A 23,161-nucleotide genomic window follows, 5' to 3' on the forward strand; every position below is an offset into this window, starting at 1 on the left:
ACTCAAAAACAGCTTCTTCCCCGCTGTTAGACTCCTAGACGACCCTCTTATGAACTGACCTGATTAACACTACACCCCTGTATGCTTCACCTGATGCCGGTGTTATGTAGTTACATTGTGTACCTTATGTTGCTCTATTATGTATTTTCTTTTATTTTATTTTCATGTACTTAATGATCTGTGGGCTGCTCGCAGAAAAATACTTTTCACTGTACCTCGGTACACGTGACAATAAACAAAATCCTTACCGTAAATCTATGCCCCCTGGTTATTGATCCCTCTACTAAGGGGAAAAGTTCCTTCCTATCTACCTATGTTCCTCATAATTTTGTACACTTCAATGAGATTTCCCCCTCAGCATTATCTATTCTAAGGAAAACAACCCCATCCTAACCAGCCTCTCTTCACAGCTGAAACTCTGCAGTCCAAGCAACATTCTGGTGAATCTCCTCTGCACCCTTTCTCGTGCAATCACATCCTTCCTATAGTGTGGGGACCAGAAACTGCACAGTACTTCAGCTATTGACTAATAAGTGTTTTATACAACTCCATAATTTAAAAAAAAATTTAAAGTACCAATTCATTTCCCCCCCCCAATTAAGGGGTAATTTAGCGTTGCCAATCCACCGACTCTGCACATCTTTGAGTTGTGGGGGTGAGACCCACACAGACACGGAGATAATGTGCAAACTCCACACAGACAGTGACCTGGGGCTGGGATTGTGCCCAGGTCCTCGCTGCCGTGAGGCAGTAATGCTAACCACTGCACCACCGGCTGCCCTTATACAGCTCCATCATAACTTCCCTGCTCTTCCCTTCTATGCCTGGGTTAATAAAAATAAGTATCCGATCTGCCTTGTTAACCACCTTTTCTGCTTCCTTCAGTGATCTAAGCACATAGAATTTACAGTGCAAAAGGAGACCATTCAGCCCATCGAGTCTACATCGGCCCCTGGAAAAAGCACCCTACTTAAGCCCACATCTCCACCCTATCCCTGTAACCCAGTAATCCCACCTAATCTTTATTGCCTCCCAGGATCCCTCTGATCCTCTGGACTTATAGGTATCCTACCATTCATTGTGTAGTCCTTTGCCTTGTTTGACCTCCCAAAATGCACCACCTCATTTCAGGGTTCAATTCCATTTTCCACTGTTCTGCCCATCTAACTAGCTCATTTATAGCATCCTCTAATCTAAGGTTTTCCTCCTTGCTATTTACCACCAATTATTGTGTCATCTGTGAACTCACTGATCATACCTCCCACATTTACATCTAGGTCATTAATGTACACTACAAACAGCAAGGAACCCAGCACAGATCCTTGCGATACACCAATGGACACAGGTTTCCAGTCCCAAAAACAACTTTCGACCATCACCCTCTGCATCCTGCCATTAAGCGGTTGTGGGTTTGAAAGGTGATACTTTCTTAGGGGAAGCAATGGTGCAATATTATCATTGGACTAGTAATCCAGAGACCCAGGTTTGAATCCCACCACAGTAGATGGTGATTTGATTTTCTTTTTTTTATAAATTTAGAGTAGCCAATTCATTTTTTCCAATTAAGGGGCAATTTAGAATGGCCAATCCACCTACCCTGCACATCTTTGGGCTGTGGGGCCGATACCCACACAAACACGGGGAGAATGTGCAAACTCCACATGGACAGTGACCCAGAGCCGGGATCGAACCTGGGACCTCAGCGCCGTCAGGCAACAGAGCTAACCCACTGCGCCACCGTGCTGCCACGTGATTTGATTTTTAATGAGGATCACAAAACAATTGCTAATTGTTGTAAAAATCCATCTGGTTCACTAATGTCCTTTAGGGAAGGAAATCTGCCGTCCTTAGCTGGTCTAGTCTAAATCAGACTCCAGACCCATGGCAATGTGGTTGACTCTTAAATGCCCTCTGATATGGCCTAACAAACCACTCAGTTCAAGGGTAATTAAGGATGGGTAATAAATGCTGACCCAGCCAGCGACACCCACATCCCATGAAAGAATAATTTTTAAAACACCATGTGGTATGCGAGTTGTACATTCGAACCACTCTGTAGTTAAATAAGTGTCTCCTGAATTCCTTACTGGATTTATTGCCAATATTTTATGGCTCTTAGTTTTTGTCTCCCTCAACAGTGGAAATATCTTCTAACCGATAAAAGTCCTTCATAATTTTAAGAACCTGCAGCGATCACCCTTCAGCCTGATTACAACCAGACAGTTCTGGTATTGTCCAAGTAAATCTTTGCACCTTCTCCATTCCACTTATTTAGCACCTTTCATGACCGCAGCACTTTACAGCCAATTAAGTACTTTTGAAATATAGAGACTTTTGCAACTGGGGCAAAACAAACATGTGAACAGATCAGATATATTTTTGTACAAAGATTTGAGGCTGATTGTGATACAAAGTGATTACTCTACCAAAGGGGTTGGTACCTTGGGTCTAGCGACAATGTTTTCTAAAACTTCCTGTTCATCTCCTGCCATCCACGGAGTTCCCCAAGAGACAGTTCAGACCAAAACTGATGCTGTAACATGACAAAACCTTTGTAGTGACTCACATTAGTCTCTCAGCTCTCCATTTTCAGCAAGTCTCCATTTCATTGCAGCGTAAAACATGATATACCAGAATTGAGTGGCTCCATAGCAACCAATGATTTCACCTGGAGATAACTCCCAGGACACCTTTGGCATTGAACCATTTGTAGGTAAAAAAATTAAGCCACAAATAAGCTTTTTATTAATGAGGGTTTCTCTCCCATTTCTTTATAGCAACAGACACACAAGTGATGGGGCACTGCTTTCATCAAATAATCATGTTGCACATCTAGTCCTGCAGTGAGGAACATCACACCGTTCAAATGAGGAACAATTCAAAAGCACAAAACATGCCTACAACGCCAAAGGTTTTATTTCGAGACGGTGGAAGTGGCAGAGGACTTTGTGAAGGCAGAAGGACTGGGACAGAAGTGAGAAATGGGACTGAGGATTGGTCTTGGACTGAGGGTAGGGGGAGTGGAGGTGTGGAAAAGCTCTACTTTTCACTGCATGTTGTTATATGTGCTAAATAAGTTGAAGTTGCCTATTTGGACAAAGTAAGAGTTTGGATTTTCTTTTGCAATGACGATTCTTTGAGGTTTGTGTGTTTACACTGGGGTTGTGTGTTGAAGGGGATTTCTTTGTTTTCCTGGGACCGGGCAGGGGATTGGAGGGGAGTGAGGCCTGGGCAGGTACCTCCACACTGGCTAGCTCAAGTGTGGTAGGAGGAGGAGCTGCTGCCATCAGAGCCTGGTAGAATAGGTTTCGATAGGCCTAGGAGATGTGAAAACATGGGTGAGGGGACCAATACTGGGTGAGGTCTTTTTGAGAGGAAATGGATTGGAAGATTCAGGGAGGGAGGGGAGGGGCTCGATGGTAACAATGGGACGGGTGGGCCAAGCCCAGTGTGCAGGGCCTGGAGTTATGAGGATGGTGGATGGGGAGGGGTCGGTCGGAACGACTCGGGCGGCTGTGGGGCAGATGTTAGCCTTTGCATCGCTGATTGCCCGGAGGCGGGTCCTATTGGGGTGGAGGTTAGTGTGTGGGGAATTATTATTGTATTTGTTTTTGTTTGCTTTTTCTTTGGCTGTTTATTGATGAAAATGTTGAAAATGAGGAGAATAAAAAGATTAAAAAAAAAAAAATCTGCTAATCTGTTTTAGTGAATTATTGGCCAGGACAACGGGAAGAACTCCCTTGCTCTTCATGGAAGCAGTATCGTTGGATCTTTTATGCCCACTTAAGAGAGAGGGGGCTTTCCTCCAGTCCTACTCTCCAACATACCTGCATTCCTCCAACTCTCATCTATCCCTTCTCCCTTGGGCCTGAGGGGTCTGGTCCTTTGTCACGCTGCACAGAACATTACTGAATTGAAATACAGAGGCAAGCCAGAGAAATGAAAATATCTTACCACAATTGGTACTCCAATATCAGGCCACACAAGGTCCTCAGATGGTGGCTTGGGGGAATTCCACACAACAACAACTTTATTCAAATAAGGAAGGCCATTCAGCCGCTCCAAGGAGTTCATCAAGACTTCCTCTCGCTCGTAGGTTAACATTACGACTGTAAACTGTTCCCTGGGAACATTACCACCCAGTGCAGCTTGGAACTCCTTCCCAGAGCCCCCAGCTCCTGCGCCTATTGGCCGGAACCCTGTCCCGGACCCAAGAAACTTGGCTTCCGAGGGTAATGTGGGATCAAGAGGGGTGTGTGGAAAGAGGTGAAAAGGTCCCGGGGCGGAGTTCCAGGCTCTGTAAGTGTCTCTGACAGTCACCGTGAAGTTCCGCAGATATTTAGGGGAGGCATATGGTGGTTCAGTCTCAACGGGTCCCAAGTCCAAATCTCCAGTGTCCGCTATATTGGGATCGGTGCCAGCAGATTTTCCCGTCTTGTGAGGGATCTCTTTGGAGGGCTCTTCCGTGATGGGAGCTGCAGGGATTTGAATTCGAGTTCTCACGGTGGACAGGATCGTGCCCAGCACATTATCGGAGGTGGAAAAATAAGTTTCCCATAAAAAACGACCCTGACGCCTCATGTTGAGAAGGTCGCTATCTGAGATGCTTCTCAGGAGGAAGTGGACTTCTGTTATGCGAGGCTTTGGCACTACTAGAGCTGCCTCACTCCAATGTATCATGTCATGATACGGCAACTGCATGTGTTCCCCCAGGATTACTGGGATGGCTCCAACTTCCAAGGCTTCAAAAAGCCTCATAGAACAGCCAGAGGAAGCAATGAGATGACTGTTCCCCGGTGTTATGATTAATACAAAAGTGGACAATTTCAGCAACTCCAGTCTGTCGTCCCTCTCCCCACAAAGTGCCCACTCAGTAGGCAAGGCAGGTCGGGGCTGGTTTTTACAGGTGAACTCCACAAGAACCAAGTCCAACTTGCTGTCTTGGACAGCCTTCAAGGTGGTAATAATCCTGTCATCATAATCGGCTGGAGCATTGCCCTCAATCTCCTCCTCGAAGGAACGGGCCTCCTGCAAGCTGGACATGAGTGATTCGATCTTCTCTCCCTGAAAGCTGAAGAGATACTTCCTTTTGACAGGAACCTGGGGAGGAATCTCCAGGAAGTTGGGTTCAGACATGGCGTGGATGAGTGGTGAGGGGATGAGATCAAACCCGGGACGATACTGCACATCATAGAAGGTGGACTGGACAACCATGGCCCTGCCTGTGCTGACATTGAAGAGCAGGTTCTGTGTCTGGGATCTCCTGGACAGGTTGATGAGGAGATGATTGTGTCCATCCGACCGCCAATGCGGGAGGGAATGCAACTGCTTTTCAAGGTCAATGGATTTCAGTAACGTTGGGTCTTGCAGCTCTCCAACCAAGACCATGTAGACACAGGCAATGTGAGGATTGTCTGTAATATAGATGTTAGTCCGAGCGTTCGCCTGGAATGCCTGTTTGATTAACGGATCGATTAATGCACTGAATTGATATTGATCCATTGGGTAGATATAAATGGGAAAACCAGATGTAAGTGGACACCGGGAGTAATCAAAGCAAGAGTGCAAGCGGCAACTGTTGGGGGACTTTGGCAATGGGAAGTTGGTCTCGTCTTTCTCTGGCAACAGGCGGATTGGCAGCGAGAGCTTTGGCTGGTTCTGAGCCACCAGCTCCTTGTAAGAGTGCTCGGTTTGGCTGATGACATTTTTGAGCTGCAGCAGGTCCTGTTTGGCATTCTCAATGCTCTTCTTGCAGGATTCTATCTTCAGGTTGAGTTTGGCAATTTCGCTGTTTAGTTCCTGCCGCTTGGCCTCAAGCTGGAGCAGCTCCTCACTAACTGACTCCCGGATGCGGCACAGATCTTGCACATGCTTGACCTCACACAGGGCATTGCCGGAACGTGGCTCGAAAATGCGTGGGCCTGAATCGTCGAGGTTGTCAATGGTGGTCAGGTAGTAATGGGCAATCAGCGGGAAGAACACCAGTATGATGAACAGGGTGAAGCTGAGCCAGGTCAACCGGATGCGATTGGACCATCGTAACATGCATGGCTGCCCTACATTCCCCACAACTCCGTTACGGAGCATGATATAAACTGGCAAGAGTTAGGGGCAAAAAAACAGTTTTTAAATTAAAAAAAAAGAGAGGGGGATAAAACCCTCTCACAATCACAATCACGTTTGATCAGAAGCCATGACGGGGAAATCTAATCGCATTCGCTACTCAAAGGGTTACGGTGTACTTTCCTTTAGATATTTCCCATAAGCCGTTTTACAACTCAACACCAATAGAATGGAAATTTCATTTTCTCGCTCCTTCCTCCCACGCAATGTCTCTCTCTTTTCTCCCAGGGTGGCTGAGCAAACCAGATTCAATCAGCATACATCTTCAGCTCACGGTTGCTACTGGAGGTGCCATTGCCATGACGATGACAGGTCTCCGAGGACCACTGCAGATGCCTGTTAAGTTGGCAGTCTCCATTAGTGGCCCTCAGCATCCTGAACTGGCAGTCGAGAAGGTATCCACTCTCCCAAAATATTCACGAACCACAGCCACATCAATGAGCAGGAGCTGACAGGCAACCTCGTCCTTTGCCCCCTCTCCTGTCTCACATCACTTCAACTCCCGGCAGCAACATCACCAACTGCAATAGAAGAGGTATCAGGTTAGTATTTTTACAGATGAATCTTTTGAAATAGCACAGAATGGGAAACATCTGTGGATGCTGCTCATTTAGTTTAAACCACAAGGGCTGCACGCTTATGAACTGTGGTTCTCACCCAGCTGCTTAAATCCCTCAATGACCTTGCCCCTCCCCATCTCTGTACCTCCCCCAGCTCCATAATCCTCAGCACTCCTCTAGTTTTTTTGCCTCTCAAGCTTTTCATGACCCCACCAATGGCAGCTGTGACTTCAAGTCCCTGAAAGTCAGGAATTTCCTTCCTAAAGCATCCCACCCTCTCCAACTCTCTTCCCTCCTTTAGGTGATTCTTTAAACCTATCACTATGATCAAGCTTTTCCTCAACTGTCCTAATATCTCCTTGTGTAGCTGAGTGTCAAATTTTACTCGCCAATTGGCCCTGTGTAGCACCTTGGGTCATTACGCTCGGTTTAAACATGTGATACAAATTCATGTTGTTATTGTGCACAGTGTCTTTGGAAGAAAATTAAAGCAGCAACAGAAATAATTAAATAACAAATGATGTGTCAGGGCAACAGAAATAATGAAATGACAAATGATGTGTCAGAGAAGATTTACAGGGGTATTGTCTTTCTTGGGAATGTGAAGTAGAGAGAGTGGAGCCTTTACACTGGCACTAATGCCAGATACGTTTCCAGGTCACCATGTTGGTGCCGGAGAATCAGCAATCCAAAACTAATCCTGTAGACCTGCAGTTCCTCTGCTTCGTACCTTTATCCAATTCTCCTTTAAAATAGGTCATTCTTTTGATGCAATGACCCGGTTCCAATGCTTCAAGTATGCAATTTATTTGCAATGAAATAAACTTATCTTCCTTTATAAGACAACAGCTCGTACTTAGAAAGAGGTTTCACGGGAGCATTCTCAAACAAAATGTGACACTGAATCGCATTAATGAGATACGAGGGCAAATTACCCAAAACTTGAACATTTCATTTTTAAGGCGTTCTTAATAATAGTAATCTTTAAGGGCAACACGTTGGTGTAATGGTTAGCACTGCAGACTCACGGTGCCGAGGTCCCAGGTTCGATCCCGGCTCTGGGTCACTGTCCATGTGGAGTTTGCACATTCTCCCCATGCTTGCGTGGGTTTCCACAACCCAAAGATGTGCAGGGTAGGTGAGTTGGCCACGCTAAATTGCCCATTAATTGGAAAAAATTAATTGGGTACTCTAAATTTATATATTTTTAAAAAATAATAATAATCTTTATTGCCACAAGTAGGTTTAAATACTGCAATGAAGTTACTGTGAAAATTCCCTAGTCGCCACACGCCAGCGCCTTTTCGGGTACATGGAGGGAAAATTCAGAATGTCTGTAGGAAGCCCACGCAGACACGGAGGGAACGTGCAGACTCCACACAGTGAACCAAGCGGGGAATGGAACCTGGGACCCTGGTGCTGTGAAGCAACAGTGCTAACCACTGTGCTACTGTGTCACCCTTAAAGGGTGAAACAAAAATTAGAGAGGTGAAGAGACGGAGGTAATTCCAACGCCTGGGGCCTCAGCAGCTAAGTGTCCAGCAACCAGAATTAGGAAGATGCAAGAGGCCAGAATTGGAGGAGCACTGCATTTTCAACGGTTATAGTGGTTCAGAGATAGGGAGGGATGAGACCATGGAGGGATTTGAAAACAATGACAATGATTTTAAAATTGCAGCATTGCTTAATTGGGAGCCAATGTAGGTCAATGAGCACTGTGGGTGATAGGTGAATATAACTTAGCAGGAGTCAAGCCATGGAAGCAGAGTTTTGAATGAACTCAAGCGCGTGGAGGGTAGGACATAGGAGGATGGCCAAGATTGCACTGGATAGTTTATGAGGTAACACTGGCATGAATGATGGTTTCAGCAGCAGATGAACTGAAGCAGGAGCAGAGTAAGGCAACGGAGGTGGAAATGGGTGGTCTTGGTGATGTGTGGTCAGAAGCTCCCCTCAAAGTCAAATATGACACCAAGGTTGCTAAAGTCTGGCCCAGCCTCAGAGTTGCCAGGAAGGGCGAGTTGGTGGCTGGGAATGGAGTTTGGGGTGATATTCGTCAAGGACTGATGTACAGCACAGCACTGATGGGTCAACTGTTTTTCTGAAAGGTAGATGGCTACAGATTTGAAGAAGATTGGGAACAGTAATGAAGACAGAGACATGGGAACAAAGCAGAGAATTGGGTGGTAAGTGGTTTAATGGGGGTAGGGTTAACAAAGTGGGAGATAGATCTCAACGGACAAGTTCAGAGGGGACATGAGGTGAGATAGGAGAGTAGCTAGAGAAAGATGCAAGTTCAGGGTCAGGGCAGGTTGGAAACCTTCTGGATTCTGAAATAATGAGCAATTTTGGCAGACAGAAATTTATGTGGTCTAGCCAGATCTGGTGTGGCATGTCTAAACTAATTGTCTGGCGTATCTGTTTGAGCTTGTCTCTTCCTGGGGGCTTTAATGAGGGCTTTAATGAGGGCTTGGACATCAAAAGTAGATGTTTGGGTGTGGTTCAGCAAATTGGCAGCTACAGATAATGTTGTGGTGAATAAGGGGCAAGGGTTGGAGAGTTTGGATTTTAAAAGTAATTCAGGAGTTTGTTTTCAGGGTTGGACACCAGAGGAAATGATATTGGGAGGGGAAATGGAATGTGGATGGAGAATGATGCAAGGATGATCTTGGCATCATGGCGATACAAATATTTGTATTTCTCTGATTTCTGTAGTTTCTGCTCATAATGGGTCCAATTCCACAAATACGTCTCAAGAGTCCTTTTCACAAGGAAATATTCTTCACAGAACAGCCCAGAATAAATTTTAATTATAAACAGAGTAATAGAGCGCAGCACTGGACAACTATGATGAGAACGGATATCTCGTGGCTATTTCCCATGTTTATGGTCAGATGATTTCTACTTTTTGCTCCCAGTCCAAAATGAGACAGTGAACAAAAGAGGGAAGAGAGAGGGAGAGGGGGAGAGAGAGAAATCAAGTGTGATAGGGGAAACTGAGAGAAAGAGAAAGACGGAAAGAGAGCTGATGGAGACACGGAGTGCAGTAAATCAAATACACTGGTGAGAGATTGGAGTCCGGGTAAAGGTTTCCCTATAGGGACATTAGCGAACCGGTGAGATATTTTTTTATTTTGTTATTTTTTAAATTTTTTTTAATTCTCCTCCATTTTCACATTTTCTCCCACATTTACATCCATCAACGATAAACAATAATCAGCAAGATATGTCAGTCCCCATAATAACAACAACGATCCCATCTACCCACCAACCCCCAAACCTCAACCCGCATGTTTACATAAACAAATGACAAAAATAAATCAGGGATTACCCGTAGTCACCCTTAATCTTACACAGCTCCCCCCCCCCCCCCCCCCAAACCCCCACCCACCCCCACCCCAGGTCTCCAGCTCCTCCCATCCACTGCCTCTTATAAAACTCCTCCCCCTACCCTCGGTTCCTTCCCCCCCAACTTTCCACCCCGGCTAGACCACTCGGACCCTGTTCTGCCAGGCTCCGATGGCCGCAGCCAATCCCCCCCCCCCACTCCCATTCACTGGCCGGCACACACCGGCCAGCGTGGAGGCCCCCGCCCGGGTCCCTTTCCCGCTTGCCCGGCCCCAGGAAAGCCCAAAGATCCCCTTTTAGCACACAAACCCCGCCTATCCACCTACACCCCAAAGAACTCTCATTTCGAGTGAAAGTCCCGTCCCTTCCCTCGTCCAAATATATACCACCTTGGCTCCTTTAATCTCTACACCCGCGCGCATTGATACAAAAAAGAAGAAAATACAGTCATGAGGGTACATCGGCACATGGCCATTCCTCAGTTTGTCAGTTCTGCCACAGTCCTTCTGCTTTCGCAAACTCCTCCGCTGCTTCCGCCGTTCCAAAATAAAAGTCCCTGAGCTTGTAAGTCACCCTCAGCTTCGCTGGATATACAATGCCGCAACGCACCTTGTTAATGTACAGTGCCCTCTTCACCCGGTTGAAGGCAGCCCGCCTCCTTGCCAGCTCCACCGTAAAGTCCTGGTATACATGTATACCAGCTCCAGCCCACTGCACCACCCGCTTCTGCTTGGCCCAGCTCAGGACCTTCTCCTTCACCCTGTACCTACGAAAGCACAGAGTCACTGCCCTTGGCGGCTCACTCGCCTTTGGTACAGGCCTCCACAACCGATGAGCCCGATCCAGTTCATATCGGGAGGGGTCCTCCCCCTCCCCTTGCCAGCATCGCAGCAAAATACTCAGTCGGCTTCGGTCCTTCAACTCCTTCGGGCAGCCCCACAGTCCTCAAGTTCTGTTGCCTGGATCTATTTTCCAGGTCTTCCATTTTTCCTCGCAGATCCTGGTTAGTATCCATCACCTTCCGCATCTCTTTCCCCATCGAGGTAAGTTGATCACCGTTCTGCAATAACGTCTCCTCCACTTCCTTCAGCGCCTCCCCTTGCTCTCGCACCTCCGCCACTGCGCTCGCCACCTCCGTCCTCACCGGGGAAACCGCCTCCTCCACCAGCACACTCAAAGCCTCCCTCATCTCCTTCCTCACCGTCTCCATGCATTTCGCAATCTGCGCCAACTGCTTTTCAAATTCCGCAGCCATCACCTTGGTAATTTCTTCAGCCGTAAGCAGTGTGGCCTTCCCTGGTGCTCCAGCCTCCATTTTACCTGGTGATCCCGCGGTGACCTTTCCACTCCCCGACGGACCTCCAGCTGGTTTTTTTCGGCCGTTTTCTGCTCACCCTCGACATTTTTCTTTTTGGGTTTTTTTTCCCTCCTGTGTCTTCTCAGTGCCTCCTCCGTGCCTTCTCCCACCTCCGCGGACCCTGGGACCGGGCTTAAAGCCCCGAAATTGCCGTTCCCGAGCGGGGGCTCTCCATTGTGCGGCCGCCTCCCGCCCGCCGTCGCCGGAAGTCCCAACCGGTGAGATATTTAAACGACAATTGGACAGCTTCATGGTGACTTTTCCTCCTTTTCATTTCCTGGATTAAAATAACTGAATTGCCAGTGTCAACCTGGTGGGATTTGAACTTGTGTTCATAGAATTTACAGTGCAGAAGGAGGCCATTCAGCCCATTGAGTCTGCACCGGCCCTTGGAAAGAGCACCCCACCCTAAGCCCACACCTCCACCATACCCCCAGACCTCCACCCTATCCCCGTAAGCCAATAACCCCACCTAACCTTTTTGGACACTAACTCTATAGGAATATAATCACTGCACAAAACCAAGATTGACTTAAAGAAAACACACGGACCTAGTAGGACTTGAATTAAGCTCAGCCATTGAAGTGGGTAATCCCACCCCTCAGTCCATGGACTCCAGTCAAAGAGGAGAGAGAGAGACAATGATTACTCACTTTCTTCCTCTGACCTATATAACTTTACAGCAAAGTTGTTTATAGCGAAAGTGACATGCAGAAAGCATCCCATTTTAAGGCAGAGAGAAGGCATTTTGCTACTTTCCCTCATCCTTTGCCAAAACTCCAAAACACACAATTTCCACCCCAACAAGAACCTAGAGAACTTTATTTATTCCACAAATACTTATTCCATTCTTTTCAGGTAGATGCGGTTTTCATTCCGTTGATGTTTAGCAACTGTAACATACACTGAAGTCTGTCAGCAGTGAAAGCTCGTACTGCACACATGGCAGCAACCTCACAGTAAAGTGAGACGTTTAACCAAGGAGCCGGCTGTCCTGTCAGGGCGGATCGCAAGGATCTCATGACACTATTTGGAAGAGGAGTAGGGGGGTTCTCCCAATATTTACCTCTCAACCAACTTAATTAAAAAAAAAAAAATCAGATAATTTGATCATCATCACGTTATGTGAGCTTACCATGTGCATTTCCTACAGGACTTCAAAATTGGCTGTAAAGTGCTTTAGAACATCCTGAATTGCAAAATAAGTTATAAAGATATAAGTTCTTTACTTTGAAGATTAAGGAGTGCATATTATGTACAGTGAACATGCCTAGTGTCTTTTTTTGTTTTGTGTCTTATGTAAATATTGTTGGAGCTTGCATTTTCAAGCCAGTAGAAGGGGGATGGAAGAACAAAGGAGAAGGGGAGGCCAGGGGAGATCAAATAACAAAACATTGCAACAGCCAAAGAGAGTGGTAATGGATATACTAAAGAACTGGAAAATTTAATTGACCTTGTTTCTAATTTACACCCAGTTACTGACTCATCCCTTCCTTGATTTATTTGTCTTTGTCTCCATTTCTGAAGATAGGCCATCTACAAATGTTCACTACAAACCGCTCCATTCCCCGACCACACTTTGGCAAATCCGACCACGAGTCGGTATTCCTACTCCCGGCTTACAAACAGCAACTCAAGCGGGCTGAGCCAGTCAGGAAAACCTTGCAGTGCTGGTCCGAGGAATCTGAGGACATCCTCCGCGACTGCTTGGAGACTGTGGACTGGTCCATATTCAAGGCCACGGCAGCGAACCTGGAATAGTACGCAACCACCGTCACAGACTTCATCAGTAACTGTGTTGAAGACTGTGTACCAAAGAAGACAATACGGGTATTCCCCAATCTGAAACCCTGGCCCAACCAAAGGGTTCACTCCCTGCTGAAGTCCCGGACAGAGGCGTTCAATCTGACGACCCTGACCTATATAAGAAATCCAGGTACGACGTACAGAAGCCATCAGGGATGCAAAAAGACAATACTCATCAAACTAGAGTTCCAGGCCAATGACACTAACCCACAACGACAATGGCAGGGCCTATACAAGATCACAGGCTATAAAGCAAGGCCAGGCGGAATATCTGGGGCTGGAGCATCCCTACCCGATGGTCTGAACAAGTTCTTTACCCGCTTTGAGCAGTCAGCCAATGTATCAGTGCCATACCCCAACTGCCCTGGACACACCCATACCCACTATTACAGCCTCAGGAGGTAAGAGGTGCCTTCTTGAAAGTGAATCTGCGGAAAGTGACGGGCCCCGACAGAGTCCTTGGGCGAGCACTCAGAGCCTGTGCAGGCCAGTTGGCGAGTGTATTCGCCAATATCTTCAACGCCTCACTCCTCCACTCTGAGGTCCCCACCTCCTTCAAGAAGACCACCATAATACCAGTACCAAAGGAGAACAAGGTAGCCTGCCTCAATGACTACTGATCGGTGACCCTGACATCTGTTATCATGAAGTGCTTTGAGCGACTAGTCATGAGATGGATCACTGCCAGCCTCCCAGGCGGTCTCGATCCACTGCAGTTTGACTATCACCGCAACCGGTCCACAGCAGATGCTATCTCCCTGGCTCTACAATCAACACTCGAACATCTCGAAAATAAGGACCCCCTATGTAAGACTGCTGTTCATCGACTGCAGCTCTGTCTTCAACACCATTATCCCGACAAGACTAATAACCAAACTCTGCAATCTGGGACTTGACCCCTCCCTGTGCAGCTGGATCCTTGACTTCCTCACAAACAGGCCGCAATCTGTCAGGATAGGCAACAGCGCCTCCTCCACATTAGTCCTAAACACCGGTGCCCCGCAAGGATGTGAGCTCAGTCCTCTACTGTACTCCCTATACACATATGATTGTGTGGCAAGATTTATCTCCAACTCAATCTATAAATTTGCAGATGATACGACTGTGGTGGGCCATATCTCAAACAACGACAAATCAGACTACAGGAGGGAGATCGATCACTTGGTTGCTTGGTGTACCGAAAACAACCTCTCTCTAAATGTCGGAAAAACCAAGGAACTGATCATCGACTTCAGGAAGCGTAGAACGACATACACTTCAGTCTGCATCAATGACTCCGAAGTGGAGATGATTGATAGCTTTAACTTCCTGGGGGGTCACCATCACCAACAGTCTGTCCTGGTCCACTTACGTTGATGCAACAGTCAAGAAAGCCCAACAACTGTCTCTTCCTACAGAAGCGAAAGAAATTTGGCATGTCTGCATCGACTCTCTCAAACGTCTGCAGATGTGCGACAGAGAGCATCCTATCCGGCTGCATCACAGCCTGGTATGGCAACTGCTCGGTCCAAGATCGCAAGAAACTGTAGAGCGTGGTGAACTCAGCCCAGCGCATCACACAAGCTTGCCACCCCGACACTGATTCTGTATACACCTCCCCGCTGCCTCAGGAAGGCCGGCAGCATTATCAGAGGCCCCTTCCACCCAGTCATTGCCTTCTTCCAGCAATGTTCCGCATTGTAACTAATCATTGTTTGTCGATGTACCATTTGTCAATGTTCTCTGTTGATTATTCTCTTTGTCCATAAGACATAGGAGCGGAAGTAAGGCCATTCGGCCCATCGAGTCCACTCCACCATTCAATCATGGCTGATTGTCGACTATGTTCCCTCGGCCGCAGAAAAATACTTTTCATTGTACTTCGGTACATGTGACAATAAATCAAATCAACTCATGAAGTGATTCAGCTACACCTCCTCACACCCTGCTTTACTCCAGTAAATTCTCTCAGTTTCTCTGCTGCATCTGTTATGATGATTCACCTTTCCACTTCAGTGCTTCCGATGTCTTCCTTTTTATTTAACTGAGGGTTCCCATCCAGTATGGTTTACAGGGCCCTCCATTGTGTTCAATCCATTTCACGCACTTCTGCTCTCATCCATTCCCCTCCCTCCCAGGACCATGATAGGGCTCCCCTTGTCCTCACCTTCAATCCCACCAGTCTCCGTAACCAACACACCACCCTCCACCATTTCCGCCAGCTCCAAAATGATGCAACAACCAAACACATCCTTTCCCACCTTCTGCTTTCAGAATTCAGTGGGAACTATTCCCTCCACAACACTAGTGAATTCCTTAATCATGCCTAACACCATCTCCCTTCTCGACACCACCTTTCCATGGGCGCGAAGGAGATGCAGCACCTGCCCTTTCACCTCTTCCTTTCTCACTGTGAAAGGCCCCAAGAATTTCTTCCATGTGAAACAGAAATTTACTTGTAGTTCATTCAACTGTGCTTGCTGCTCACAATGTGGTCTCCTCTATGTTGGGGAGACTAAATGTAGATAGGCTCACCGCTTTGCGGAACATCTCTGCTCATTTCTGCAAGCATGACCTCAAGCTTTCAGTTGTTTGTCATTAAATTCTCCACCTTGCTCCCGGGCTGACCTTTCTGTCCATGACCTGCTACATTGTTCCAGTGCAGCCTATTCCGTAACCCAGTAACACCACTTAGCCTTTTTGGACACCCAAGGACAATTTAGCATGGCCAATCTACCTAACCTCCACATCTTTGGACAGTGGGAGGAAACCAGAGCGCCCGGAGGAAATCCACGCTGACAGTAACCCAAGCCAGGAATCAAACCCTGGCACTGTGAAGCAACAGTGCTAACCGTGCCGCCTCTTGGATGTTTAGGATTTTTCTGTTATTGAAGGAAAGACAACAACCAAAATCATTGGGGAAAATGCTAAAGTTGGGTTTCTGTGGGGGCCAGTATTTTCAATATTCTCTTGATATCCATATGAAGCTGCTACACCACAAGTGGGGAAATTAGAAAATATTTCTCACATTTATTAACAGAACATCCCTGCAAAATTTAAGAGAGTTGGTCCGGTTTTAATTGCAGAAATATAAACATGATTAGTTTTGCGCTAAATTACACTGAATCAATGAAGCTGAATATAGCAATTTGAAAGACTTATATTAGTATAACATCTTCCACAACCACAGAAAGTTCCATAGCACTTTAGAATTAATGAAGCATTCTTCTTGAAGTGTAGTCGCTGTTGCAATACAGGAAATGCAGCAGTCAATTTATGCACAGCAACATCCCAGAAGTAACAGCATGACAATGACCAGAGGACAAATATTGGCCCAGACCCAAGAATAGTGCTATGGTACTTTTTACATCCACCTGAGACAGCAGATGCAGACTGGGTTTAAAGTCTCATCTGAAAGACTCCACCTCCAACAGGACAGCATCCCCTTAATACTGCGCTTAGTGAATCGGTGTGGACTTTTTAAAGAGTGGGATTTGAACACATGACATTCTTTTTTTTTTAAACGCATATTATTCAAACTTGTATCAAAGTAGGTTACAGCAAATAAACACCCCGGGAAACATTCTTCCCAACAATCAACTATACAGTTTGTAGAGATTTTCCTCCTTTTTTACCCCCCCTTCCCCCCGCGACGAACAGCTCCTCAAACACGGTCACAAATATCTCCCACCTTTTCTCGAATTCCCCTGCTGAGCCCCTTAACTCATACTTTATCTTCTCTAACCACAGGAAGTCGTACAGGTCACCCAACCATGCTGCTATCCCCGGTGGCGATGCTGACCGCCACTCCAGCAAAATTAATCGCCGTACAATCAGAGAGGCGAAGGCCATGACATCGGCCTTCCTCCTCTCCATGAGCTCCGGCTTCTCTGAAACCCCAAATATTGCCACCAAAGGGTTCGGGTCCACTCCCTCCTCCACTATCCTGGCTAAGACCGCGAACACTCCCGCCCAGAATCTTCCCAATTTTTCACAACCCCAAAACATGCGCGCATGATTCACTGGCCCCCGCCCACACCTCTCACCCTCATCTGCTACCCCCTGAAAGAACCCTCTCATTCTCGCCCGAGTCATATGCACCCTGTGCACCACCTTAAACTGTATCAGGCTATTCCTTGCACAAGAGGAGGTCCCGTTTACCCTTCGCAGTGCCTCACTCCATACTACACAATTGATCTCCATTCCCAACTCCGCTTTCCATTTCTCCTTGATCTTCACCACCCGCTCGCCTCCCTGCTCCCCCAGCCACTTATATATATCCCCAATTCTTCCCACCCCTCCCACATCCGGAAGCAACAGTCGCTCCAGCAGGGTGTATTCCGGCAATCTAGGGAACACCTTCCAGATCTTTCGTGCAAAGTCCCTAACCTGTAGATACCTGAACTCACTACCCCTCGGCAGCTCTACCCTCTCCCATAGCTCCTCCAGACTGGTGAACCTTTCCTCCAAATTCAGATCCCTCACCTTGACCAGCCCTACTTCTCTCCACCTCCTGTATACACTACCCATCCCCCCGGTTCAAACCCATGTTTCTCGCACAGCGGCAGTAGCACTGACATCCCTTCCACCCTAAAATGCCTCCTCAACAGATTCCATATCTTCACCGTGGACTGCACCACTGGGCACCCTGAATACCTACTCGGAGCCATTGGCAAAGCTGCCGTCACCATAGCCCTCAAACTAGACCCCTTACCTTACAAGATTCCTCCTCCATCCTAACCCACTCTACCCCTTTTCCTTCCCACCACCACCGCACCGTGTTCACATTCGCCACCCAATAATAATGAAGCAAGTTTGGCAACGCCAACCCCCCCCTGCTGCCTCTGCCTCTGTAGCAGGGTCCTCCCCACCCTCGGAACCTTCCCCGCCCATACAAAGTCAGTGATGATTGTGTCCACTTTCTGAAAAAAGGCCTTTGGTATAAAGAGCGGGAGAGCCTGAAAGATAAACAAGAACCTCGTCAGAATATTCATTTTCACCACTGGGACCCTCCCCGCCAACGTTAAGTGCAGTGCATCCCACCTCTTAAGAGCCTCCCTGGCCTCCTCCACCAGCTTCATTAAGTTCCACTTATGGAGCCCCGTCCATTCCCTCGCTACCTAAATCCCCAAGTACCGAAACCTATCCCTCACTACCGTAAATGGCATCCCCCTAAATTAGCCTGCTGTGCCAGCTCATTCACCAGGAATACCTCGCTTTTCCCTCCATTCAGCTTGTATCCTGAGAACCCTTCAAACCTCCCATAATCCTTCCCATACTCTCCAACGGATCCGAAACATACAGCATGAGGTCATTGGCATAGAGCGACACCCGATGCTCCCTCTGTCCCCTGCCACTCTGCCGACCCCCTGACAGCCATCGCCAACGACTCTATGGCCGTTGGCGCAAATAGCAGCGGAATCAGCAGGCACCCCTGCCTCGTACCCGTGTAAGTCAAAGCTTTGTGAGCTCATATCATTCGTCCTCACACTCGCTCTTGGCGCCACACACAGCAACCACACCCATGCTACAAATCTCGGCCCAAACCCAAACCGTCCCAAAACTTCGAACAAGTACCGCCACTCCACCCGATCAAATGCCTTCTCCGCGTCCATGGACACCACATCTCCGGTACCAGAGCTCTCGACGGATTCATCACCACATTCAACAGCCGTCTTATATTACCCGCGAGCTGCCTGCCCTCCACGAAGCCTGTTTGATCTTCTGCAACCACCCACGGAACACAATCCTCCATCCTGGGAGAATTGGGCAGCACGGTAGCATTGTGGATAGCACAATTGTTTCACAGTGCCAGGGTCCCAGGTTCGATTCCGGCTTGGGTCACTGTCTGTGCGGAGTCTGCACATCCTCCCAGTGTGGGTTTCCTCCGGGTGCTCCGGTTTCCTCCCACAGTCCAAAGATGTGCAGGTTAGGTGGATTGGCCATGATAAATTGCCCTTAGTGTCCAAAATTGCCCTTAGTGTTGGGTCGAGTTCCTGGGTTATGGGGATAGGGTGGAGGTGTGGACTTTGGGTAGGGTGCTCTTTCCAAGAGCCGGTGCAGACTTGATGGGCCGAATGGCCTCCTTCTATGAAATCCTCCCCGCCATCAACTTAGCCAATACTTTCACATCCGTGCTCAATAGTGATATGGGTCTATACGACCCACATTCCGCCGGATCCTTCCCTTTTTTAGGGATTAGTGCGATTACTGCCTGCTTAATCGTCTCCGGCAACTCCCCCTTCTCCAGTGCTTCATTAAACTCCCCCAACAGATGTGGTGCCAGGTCCGCCGCCAATTCCGTATAAAATTCTGCCGGGTACCCATCCGGCCCAGGGGCCTTCCCCGACTTCATACCCTGATACTATCCAGCACCTCCCTCAGCCCCAGGGGCTCCTCCAACGCCTGCCTCTTTGTTTCCTCCACCTGGGGAAATTCCAGCTCGTCCAGAAACTGCCCCATGTCCCCCTCCTCTCCTCCTGGGTTTGCCTCATAAAGTCCCTGGTAATAGTATCCAAATGCCTCATTTATCTTCCCTGGCTCTGACACCACACCCCCAGTCCAGATCTTCAATGTTTCCCTGGACGCAGCCTTCCTCCGCAGCTGGTGCGCCAGCATGCGACTCGCCTTTTCCCAATACTCGTATTGCACCCCTCTTGCCCTACGCAGTTGCCCTGCTGCCCTTCCCGTTGTCAGCCTGTCAAATTGCCTCTGCAACTTTTTCCTCCTCGCCAATCCCTTCACGGTGGGCACCCTCGAATATTCCCAGTCCACCTCCACTACGTCACTCACTAGACGGTCATGTTCCGCCCACCTTTCCTTATTCGCACAAACCGTAAATGAGATAATTTCTCCCCAGACCACTGCCTTCACTGCTTCCCAAAAAATGCCCGCCGACACCTCCCCATTCTGATTGAACTCCACATAATCCCTAATCGTCAACCGCACCTTATCACAAAAACCTCCATCCGGCAACAACCTCGAGTCAAACCTCCACCCCGGCCTCTGCTCTCGTCCCCTACTGAACATATGCAATTCGCATACGGTCGCAACCGGTCCACAGCAGACGCCATTTCTCTGGCCCTACACTCACCCCTGAGCATCTTGACAACAAAGGCTCCTACATCAGACTCCTATTTATTGACTACAGCTCAGCCTTCAACACCATAATCCCAGCCAAGCTCATATCAAAGCTCCAAAACCTAGGACTTGGCTCCCCACTCTGCAACTGAATCCTCGATTTTCTGACCAACAGACCACAATCAGTAAGAATGAACAACAACACCTCCACCACAATAGTCCTCAATACCGGGGCCCCGCAAGGCTGCGTACATAGCCCTCTACTCTACCCCTGTACACACACGACTGCGTGGCAAAATGTGGTTCCAACTCCATCTACAAGTTTGCTGACGATACGACCATAGTGGGCCAGATCTCGATAACGACGAGTCAGAATACAGGAGGGAGATAGAGAACCTAGCAGAGTGGTGCAGTGACAACAATCTCTCCCTCAATGCCAGCAAAACTAAAGAGCTGGTCATTGACTTCAGGAAGCAAAGTACTGTACACACCGCTGTCAGCATCAATAGGGCCGAGGTGGAGATGGTTAGCAGTTTCAAATTCCTAGGGATATCTCCAAACACCTGTCCTGGTTCACCCACGTCGACACTACCACCAAGAAAGCACAACAGCGCCTGTACTTCCTCAGGAAACCAAGGAAATTCGGCATGTCCACATTAACCCTTACCAACTTTTACAGATGCACCATAGAAAGCATCCTATCTGGCTGCATCACAGCCTGGCATGGCAACTGCTTGGCCCAGGACCGTAAGAAACTTCAGAGAGTCGTGAACACTGCCCAGTCCATCACACGAACCTACCTCCCATCCATTGACTCCATCTACACCTCCCGCTGCCTGGGGTAAGCGGGCAGTATAATCAAAGATCCCTCCCATCCGGCTTACTCACTCTTCCAACTTCTTCCATCGGGCAGGATATACAGAAGTCCGAGAACACACACGAACAGGCTCAAAAACAGCTTCTTCCCCGCTGTTACCAGACTCCTAAATGACCCTCTTATGGACTTACCTCATTAACACTACACCCTGTATGCTTCATCCGATGCCGGTGCTTATGTAGTTACATCGTATACTTTGTGTTGCCCTATTATGTATTTTCTTTCATTCCATTTTCTTCCCATGTACTTAATGATCTGTTGAGCTGCTCGCAGAAAAATACTTTTCACTGTACCTCGGTACACGTGACAATAAACAAATCCAATCCATCTGAATATCCAGCCAGTGGGATGCATGGTCTGAGATAACTACCCCGCATACTCTGGCCCCTCCACCCCAACCAAAACCTCCCGACTCACCACAAAGTAATCAATCCTCAAATACACCTTATAGACGTGTGAAACAAAGGAATACTCCCTTCCCCCTGGGTTCTGAAAACGCCATGGATCCACCATACCCATCCTCTCCATAACCCCACCCCCCCCCAGCTCCCTTGCCATTCGTACCCTACCCATCGACCTGGGGCTTGATCTATCCACCCTTGGTTCCAGGACACAGTTAAAATCTCCTCCCATGATCAACTGGACGTGGCCAAATCTGGGATTGCTGCCAGCAACCCCCTCATAAAACCCACATCATCCCAATTTGGGGCATACACATTTACCAACACTATCAGTTCCCCTTCCAATACCCCACTCACAATCACATATCTCCTACCTGGATTCCCCACCTACTTTGCACTCACGAATCCCATATTTTGCTCATTAAAATCGCCACACCCCTCGATTTTGAATCAAACCCAGAGTGAAAAACCTGCCCAACCCACCCCTTCCTTAACCTAACCTGGTCCTTCACACAGAAGTGTGTCTCCTGCAAAAAGACCCCACCCCCACTTTCAAGCTCCTGAGGTGCACCTGACCTTTTAACCGGCCCATTCAGTCCCCGGACGTTCCACGTTACCACCCTTACCGGCAACTTGTACCTCCAATCCCCTCTACCGTCCGTCATCTTCCCCACTTAACTCCTGCCCCTTTAATTCCACTCTGTACCTAGCCCATCCCAGATGACCCCTTTCCTCACCCTTGACCATGTAATCTCTCACCCCCTGCCGCGACGCAAACCGCGCACCCCCCCCCCAGCTTTTCCCCTTCCCCTTCTTCCCCCCCACGTCCCCTTTCCCCCCTCCCCCCGGCCACCCCTCGTGGCCTTCTCCCCCACCACCTCAGTAACACATGATATTCTGACTCAGAGGCAAGTGTGTGTCCTAACGGCTGACACCAGTCATCAAAAAAATGGGATTTCAACTTGGGGAACTTTAATAATAACGGTTAATGAAAAACACACAGTGACATGAACTATATCCATAAACGCACATTATATGAATGCTGCACAATAATATCTTGACCCAGGACAATAGGCCACCCTGCACGGTTCTGTCACAAACATACACAGGGCCCCTGAACTCTCCCATGGACACTGACAATGGACATTGTTACCTTAATTAGATGTGGCAATGTTGATTTAAATGTTTCTGAAAGGCATTGTTCCCTGCTGAGTTCAGACTTATTGCTGCACCAATTCTACAATGGCCACCTGCCAGCTTCCTGACATTTTATTTTATCAAAATTCCTTAGAACCAAAACAACTGCATTTGGAAAAAGTGTTGCAACATTGGTAACAGGAGGAGGCCATTAAGCCCCTTGAGTCTATCCTGCTATTCAATGAGATCATGGCTGATATGCACCACAGCTCCATTTACCCACCTTTTCTCCATATAACGTGATAACCTTACCGAACAAATATCTCTCAACGCAAAACTTGAATGCTCCAGTTGACCTACAGCATTTTGGGGATGGGAGCACCAACTTCACCCTTTGTGTGAAGAAGTGTTTTCTGAAATCACTCCTGAATTATCTAACTTTAATTTTAAGATTGTTCTAGATTTCCCCTGTCAGTGGAATTAACTCCCCATT

At 47.9% G+C, this 23,161-nt stretch overlaps 1 protein-coding gene across 2 annotated transcripts in view; it reads right to left on the bottom strand.

Moving 5' to 3' along the window:
• Window positions 1-23,161, bottom strand: part of extl3 (exostosin-like glycosyltransferase 3) — a 142,897-nt gene that overhangs the window by 37,298 nt on the left and 82,438 nt on the right. For both annotated transcript variants that reach the window (XM_072498543.1, XM_072498542.1), the window contains one exon: window positions 3,955-6,644. In XM_072498543.1, coding sequence (XP_072354644.1) covers window positions 3,955-6,087 — 2,133 coding nt within the window. In that variant the 5' untranslated portion in view covers window positions 6,088-6,644. The remainder of the gene's footprint in view (window positions 1-3,954; window positions 6,645-23,161) is intronic.

Source organism: Scyliorhinus torazame, chromosome 4 (genome assembly GCF_047496885.1).
Source record: "Scyliorhinus torazame isolate Kashiwa2021f chromosome 4, sScyTor2.1, whole genome shotgun sequence".
NCBI classification, from domain to species: domain Eukaryota; kingdom Metazoa; phylum Chordata; class Chondrichthyes; order Carcharhiniformes; family Scyliorhinidae; genus Scyliorhinus; species Scyliorhinus torazame.